Raw genomic sequence first — 7,740 nt, 5'->3', positions numbered from 1 at the left:
AATGAAGTTGTCACGATCAGGCTTTGCCCTGTGTTCTGTGTCTTTGTGTGTTTCTTTCTGTAGCTCCTCATTCACCTAATCAGTTCATTCAGTGCACCTGCCAGTCACACTCGCCTCATCAGTTCATTACTCTCACCTGCTCACTCTGCCTCCTTCACTATTTAAACCCCTGCCTCACACACACCCACTGCCAGAAGTTTATAAAATGTAGTAGTAAAATGTAGTATAAATAACTATAGATGACAATAAGTATAACATTAAGAATTTCTGACGGCTTAAGCCTTACACTGACTTCAGGATGGTTGAAATTATTTTTCAGTCTGGAGCCTCACTGTCAATCCTAGTACTGAGACCGAAAATCTGAGCCGGCCAAGAAAATAGCAATGGGTGCATCTCTACTGTACAGTATGTGGCAGAAAAGGAAACTACACACACACATTGAAATATGCTTGCAATGCTTGTTTTAGTTAATAATAGATCCAGATGAAGTACTGTGATACATTACAGTAGAGTAAGATCAATAAGACTGTTCTTATTGATCCCATAAACCTGCTATCAACTCAAATCCATCTGTACCGCTGTATGTTGGTAAAGCTGTCATCATTGTTACAGTCGTCTGGCTGGGCTCTGATGGGATAATCGTGTAGATCAGTGCAGTTTGCCTTTATTTCAATGTTGAACTGTGGAAAGAAAGGTGTCCAACAAGTATCTCCTGCTTCTTGTCCACTGTCTCCTTGCTCTCTTCTTCTCCCTCCTGCAGCATGGAGGAGTCTGACCTGCTGAAAGAGAGGCTGCAGGCCATCACTGTAATGCTTTCTGTTTTCCAGACCTACAACATTTACACAGTTTACTAACCCAAACATTCATTAAAAAAACGTATGTATGTATATCTGCCTGTAACCTTCTACTTATTGTAATCTTTTGTCTGTAATGTAACAGGAGAAACATCGCATCCAGGAAGACATTAGACAGAGGAAACTGGAGCTGGACCGAGAAAAACTCAAACTTCAGCATCTAAAGGTTCACGTTACACTCTTATACTTTGTTTCAGTAAATCTACAAATTGGCAGAGCCAACACCAGATGAGGTGTGTGGTAAACCGTTTGGATAGATGGGTATTATCTCTTATTAGCACGAATAATCGCTCTGTCCATCTGTTTGTCCACAAACGTTCATATGAAAGACACTGTTGTCACTATTTCCTGTTTGACTCCACTGATCAGCTGCTGTCATGTGAACTCATTTAGTGAAATCAGAATGAGAAGAACCTTGATCAGGGGAAATGACACCTGTTGGCAGCTGTAGATGTAAACCTGATTACATTTAAATAGATCTTAATCCGCGTTATTAAACCCTCTGAAATCATCAGAAAAAAGCCCTGAGAGAGCAGTGGCTGCTACAGGACTCGGCTTCCCACAATGCAACAGCCTTTCCACAGCAACAGAGCCTTCTGTCTGACCAGCAGCAGACCAGAGCACTGCAGCGCAACATCCACAGGTACAAAACACACACACACTCACACTCACACTCGCACTATGACCTATTGAACCTACACTGTCTCCTCTGACCCATTAGGATAGAAATGGAGGTGGAGTCTTTGGAGAGAGAGGAGTTTATAATCTCTACCAACGAGACTTTCATCCTCAGCAGACTGAAGGCTGTGGAGAAAAGTCCAAGGGACATTATCAAGGTAGTCACACACTCTGTCTCTCACAGACACACACACACACACAATCCAGTCGCTTGAACCTTTTCTTGGCATTGTACTTTTCTGCAAACCACAGGATACACTGAATGACGACATTTCTGAACCCAAAATACATTTCATGAATATATTGAGCCTCGTGTCTCGCTTACAGAGACGCACAATGCAACATGGTTGATGTTTTGAAACAATTTGTTATGTTTAGGGAACCAAACAGCTTGGTTAAGGTTAGAGAAAAGATTCAAATAACGTAACTTAACAACTTTAGCAACTTAACTAGCGTTACTAAACAACAACAGCCCTTAGCAGACTTTCTTACATACGTAACAACGTTACCTACAAGGACAAAGCCAACGTTTCCTTTTGGTTTCACACGGCACACAAACAGTGAAAGTCATGTGAATGCACAATGCCACGGTATTGTCCTGGTGACACAGCTGTATAGTGTTGTGGTGCTTTCGTCATGTTGCATTTACATGTTGATTTGTGTCTGTCCTCTAGGAGGCCCGGGACAGCTTCGTTCCTGGTAAGTCATGAGATCATTTGGATGCTTTAACCAGCACACATGATGAATATGTGTTAGCGGTTCTGTTTTCTGTCCCACAGAGCCATTACTGGTCACCAAAGGGATCCCTGATGTCCCGGAATCCCTCTCTCCACCAGCCAACAAACACTCTGAAGCAAACACACGAAGAAAGAGTGAGATCATTTTTACATATACCTGTAAAGTCTTTCAAAGCACATTGTACTTTGCAGTTTAGGAGTGATGATATAGTCCTGTAGTTTGATGACAAATAACCTTAAAGGAATAGTCCACTGAAAAGCTGCGTTTTAGTATCAAACATTCATCTCAAACGTGTCTGAAAAGCTTGTAGCTCACTCGCAGAGGACAGCAAATGTAGTCGGCTTGGATTCCAGTAGAGATCAAGTTTACCTTTGCCACTTGTTGCTCGTCAAATGTAAGCTAAACACGCTAACATGGCCCCGCTGTCAGATTTACGATCCTGATTCGAATACCAGTTCTGTACCTTCGGCCAAGGGATGATAACCAACTTTGAGTTGCCTTTATAGTTTGCATGACGTGGTTATTCATGTCCTTCTATAGTACCCTTGTGTCTTTGCATCCTGCCACACTGTCGTTTCTGTAACATTGTGTATACTGCTCCAGCTACAGCTGTGGAGGGTTCAGCTTTTCCATCTGACTAACAGTAATTAAAGACCAGAGTATCGTCCTCATTACTCTTGTCAGACTTTAATTATTTAGTTTAATAGTTTCACTCTATATTTAGTTTTACTGACACCTGAGAACATGGCTGACCGTGATCAGAACCCTGGATCAGGTGTTTACTCTCCTGGTTTCCTTCCCAGTAAAGCAGCTTGCATATTTTGCTTTCTCAAAACCAGGATTAGGGTTTATCCAGATTTCTGCTACCAGAATATGGTGTTTACATGCTCCATCACAAAACCTGAACCTTCCCAGTAAAACTAGTGCACATGTAAACAAGCTCGTTACCTGGTGCTGATTGAGGCGGGACATGTGAGAGAGGCTGCAGTAGGCTGTGGAGAAGAGGTAAACATGCATGACACATGATGTCTACTCTCACTGAAGAGTGAACTTGTTTTAACCTTTACAAAGGAGCAGCTGTCATTGAAGCAACCTGGACCGATGTAATCATGTATACAGATATGAGATTTAGCCAACATGACCTGATATTAACATCTTCCTTGTGTGTCCCAGCTCTGTTCGCCATGGAGATCAATGTGACTAAAGACCTGTTGACTGGGCAGAGCACAGTACTTTCTACTGCAACCGTTCCTCCTGAGGAGTTAAACCAACACGCCGGCCTCAAGGTTTACGACGACGGCAGGAAGTGTGTTTACGCCTTGAATTCACAAGAGGTATTCATTGATAACCTTTATTTATAAAACTTACACCGACAATGTGCTTCGTAACAAACAAACAAAACCACAAACATTCATATAGTGGTAACGATTGTGGTACAGTTACAGGGCACATAAAGACAAATTAATGTTCTTTTCATGGTCTTTAAAGGTATTGAAAATCTGTTTTAAGAAGAGATTTATTCTTTGTAGGTTACTTCTGGGCATGATATAAATGTATTCCTTTATGAGATAGTGAGACTTAGTGGGGAAAGAGAGTAGGAAGGCATCTCCACACTTTCTTCCACTGACAGGCTTAGATTGTTATTATAAGTCTGACACAATTAAGGAAACCTTCTGGTGACGAGCGGCCCCCATTTGGGGGCTCTCGGGCTCAGAACACCTCAAAATCAAATGCGGAAAATAGCATGATTATTAGCCAGTAGCATGTACGTGGCTACTTTTTTTTTTGGATGAAAGAGCAACGTATGGGCAACAACATCATATAAGTCACTTCTGACACACTCCCAACACAACTATAGGCTACTCACATAAGCAGAAAAATATCGTGGCATAAAAGCACCAAATCCGGGCCAGAAATCGGCGTTATGAGTACCTCAAATCAATGTTTGTACCCTCATGCTAACAGCTACCAAGTCATGCAAAGCATGTAATAGCATTAGCACACGTGGCGGAACACGTAACTAACTTCTGTTTTACGATCCGTATAAGCACTAAACAGTTGTGAGTGATCAAACGTACCTTCATGCTGAACTCCGCCGAAAACAATCGTAGGTATGCGCCCAAGTTTTATGAATAATATGGATAATAACGCCGCAGAATTTCCGTTCCAAAGCTGTAGTCATTGTTGCCAACTGCATACTGTTGACTTCCGACTTGTTTCCAGAATAAGAGCGGTCAAGCAGGCTTGGGCGAGTGGTCAGACTGCCTGCGACCGGAAATGTCCGCCGGGGTACACGCGTCACTTCTGGCAACTTTATTGTATGAAAACTTTTGCCGATCGCCACCAAACTCGACACAGGTCTTCCTAAGACTGTGACACGTTGAAGGAGGGGTTGTTTTTTGAAATCGACCGAGGATAGGCTGACGTGCAGCCACATGCACACACATGAAATGAGAAAATCCTACAGATGACAGCCAAAACTGGCTCTGATGATGTTATGAATATGAATATGATTCCTATTATCTGTATTTGGATGTATTGAATCATATGAGTGATAAAGAAAGTGAAATATATAGTTATATAGTGTATAAAAGTACAATGTAAGAGCTGCAACAGCTGGTTCGAAAATGATGACCTCGCCTGACCGCTTTGTACTAAAACCTCTTATTATTCACTTTATTCCACTTTATTCGACTTTAACCTTTTTTTAATAACTACTGATCAGTTATGCTATGACTTGGGAAAGTTTTAGGGAGCTAGCTGCATTATTTCAATAACCTTTTATCAATGAAAGTGCATTGTTTTCCAGGCGAAGCTGAATATTTTCAATTTCAGCTGTGTAATGTCTTATTTAACTATATTAACCAGTAACATATACAAAATATTTACACAATTCAACACATCTCACAAGTGTTACCAGTATTCTAGCATCAAAATTATTAAAATAGACCTTGTAGTTAGAGCTGAGGACTCTCTTGCGTATGGGTATGCAATTTTCGCGCAGAGGGCTAAAAATAGGGCTAGGGGGCTGTAGTCATCAGAAGGTTAAGGAAAGGACCCTAAGAGAAATAAAAGGTTTGTCTTTACCCTTTCCTGTTTGTTACTGTTGTTCAGCCCCGTTCTAGGAGACGTTCTTTGTGAAGCTGGTAGCATAGAGTCACAGCGGCCACAGGAACACCACCAGTCTCCTCCTCATCACAACCTCATAGCAGCTGCTTCATCCTCCTCTGTCTGTTGCTTCTCTACATACTCTGGTCATTGAGTTCAAAGACCTCTTAGACTTTGTCCAAATCATCTCAGTATGTAGCCATGTGCAATGTCTCTACACAACACAACAAACTCTGAAACATCAGCACTCGCAGTGTTTTCACAGCAAGACTCTTTCCATGATTATAGTCAGACACTTATAATATCAATCAGCACACATAACACTTACGGTGCCAGCCCATCCCAATAGGGTTACATTACAGCCTTGGTCCATAGACAGATGGATGAGTGCTCAGTGCAGCTCCACTGAAGCCAGACCATGGAGTGCTTCAAATGTAAGGAGTAAAACCCTAAAATGTATTCTAAAATCAAATGGAAGCTATTTCAATGACTCTAGATGGAGGTTATGTGATCTATTTGTTGTTCCAGTGACCAGTTTGGCTTAACGCATGAGAGGAAGTTAAAGAGAGAGCTACAGGAACCAGTCCTTGATTAATTCAGCATGAGGAACTCTCTACTAGTCAGTCAATGATAAAATGATCTGATTTTGGGAACAATAACAAGCTGATGATTACAAGTGTGAACTACCTTATTAACATTAAGATCACAAGTTATATTACAGTAAGATAGACAGAAGATAATTCCTACATGTCTGCCTCTAGGCTTCACAGAGGTTATCAAATGTATCACTGAATTCTGATGTGTTTGATGACCCTCACAAGATTATTTGATTATTTTTCTTCATTGAGTTGGAGGAAGTTTTAGATGTCAGTCCATCCCTCTAATGGGACTTTAGGGCCATATAAAGTTGTGCATCATCGGTAAAGCAATAAAAAGAACTAGATGAGGTAAAAAGGGAAACTCTAAACTGTCTGATACTATGAACTGCCCTTATTGTTTTCCCCTCCCTATTTTATTTTCCTGAAGATTGTCTGCTTTCTCCACTTCTGCCATTGACCTCTCATTGTGTTCTCCTAATGATGACGCATATATTTCTACGTTTAGGGGTCACATGATCAGAGCTGTGTCTCTCAGATCTCAGCCAACGAGGTGGAACAGTTGCTGAGAAGCGCCACAATGCATCGCCAAGTAAACCACCAGAACTGCCACCCTAATCACAGCAGAAGGGAAGAGCATTGCTTTTACAACCACCAAGGTGAGAGCGACGGAGCGGAGGGGTTCCACCTCAGGAACCAGCGAGGGCATTATGGGAGCCATCTCCTCACAAACACCGTACCGGAGAAAGACTTTAACGGGCAGAGAAAACCTGGGCTAGAGTATGGCTATGGTCACCAGGAAAGTAGTTACAGACGGCACGAAGAGAGAAATAACCAAAGCAACCTGAGGGAAGGTCATCGCCTTGGAAACCACAAGAGGGTGGGACATCCCTCTGGCAACCAGAAAGACCGTCACTACAGTTCGTACCAGGTGAGAAACTGTCACAGTGTTCAGGAAGATCGGCCTGCTTACCACCACACCAGCAGCATCATCCGAAGCAATAGTGTGATAAATGGAGGCAGAGCCAATGATTACCCTCCTCGCAGATCACATGACCAGGAATCAGAGTCTGCCTGCCAGGCGGAGCTCTGCTACACTCCAGCCAACTATATTCCTCTTAGGGATTACATCAGCGTGGACCAAGAAGAACTTTATTGCTACAGCCCACCATCCAATCCCAGCCACGATGGCAGACCACCCGCTGCCCTGTACAGTGGCCCCGCCCATTCTGACAGAGTGCCCTCCCCCCTCTACGGAGACGACATCCCTTACACCATCCTCCACGCCATGGAAACCACTGAGCCAATCACAGCCATCTTCATGGGCTTCCAGACGGCGCAGGATGACAGTGGGCTGGGTCAGGAGTTTGAGGGCTCCCTGAAGGCAGAGCTGGTGATCATCGAGGACAACGAAGACTGCAGCGACGACCACAGTATGAAGGAGAAGAAGCGCCACGATGGCTATCCAACAGGCAGTTCAGCCAATGGACACGTGGGACGTGTGGAGGGAGTTGAAGACAGATGGACGGGGACACGGATGAGACCAGGTATCAGAAAGATCCAGAAAAAACACAAACCCTGCTGTACTGTGTGCTAACAGGACTAACTAATGCATGCCTACTCAATAACCAGCTGTATCAGTCTGCTAACCTAACGACTACCTGCAAACATGTATTTTATAAACTGGGGCTTGAAATGGACGGCAATGCTCGAGCACTCTGAGAACCAGAGCATCATTCCACACATGAATAATTCCTTTGCTTGAT

At 43.0% G+C, this 7,740-nt stretch overlaps 1 protein-coding gene across 1 annotated transcript; it reads left to right on the top strand.

Moving 5' to 3' along the window:
* Positions 1-672: 672 nt before the first annotated feature.
* On the top strand, positions 673-7,571 carry LOC142933707 (palmdelphin-like). The gene is made up of 9 exons (XM_076077915.1): positions 673-728; positions 761-806; positions 940-1,020; positions 1,370-1,497; positions 1,576-1,690; positions 2,207-2,231; positions 2,312-2,404; positions 3,444-3,604; positions 6,483-7,571. The coding sequence occupies exons 1-9, from the start codon at positions 673-675 to the stop codon at positions 7,569-7,571; spliced, it is 1,794 nt and encodes a 597-aa protein (XP_075934030.1).
* Positions 7,572-7,740: the final 169 nt, after the last annotated feature.

Source organism: Anarhichas minor, unplaced genomic scaffold, assembly GCF_050575085.1.
Source record: "Anarhichas minor isolate MPS153535 unplaced genomic scaffold, ASM5057508v1 ptg000006l, whole genome shotgun sequence".
In the NCBI taxonomy this organism is placed as follows: Eukaryota; Metazoa; Chordata; class Actinopteri; order Perciformes; family Anarhichadidae; genus Anarhichas; species Anarhichas minor.
Note: the sequence above shows the minus strand (reverse complement) of the source record. Positions and strands in the feature narration are given on the sequence as shown.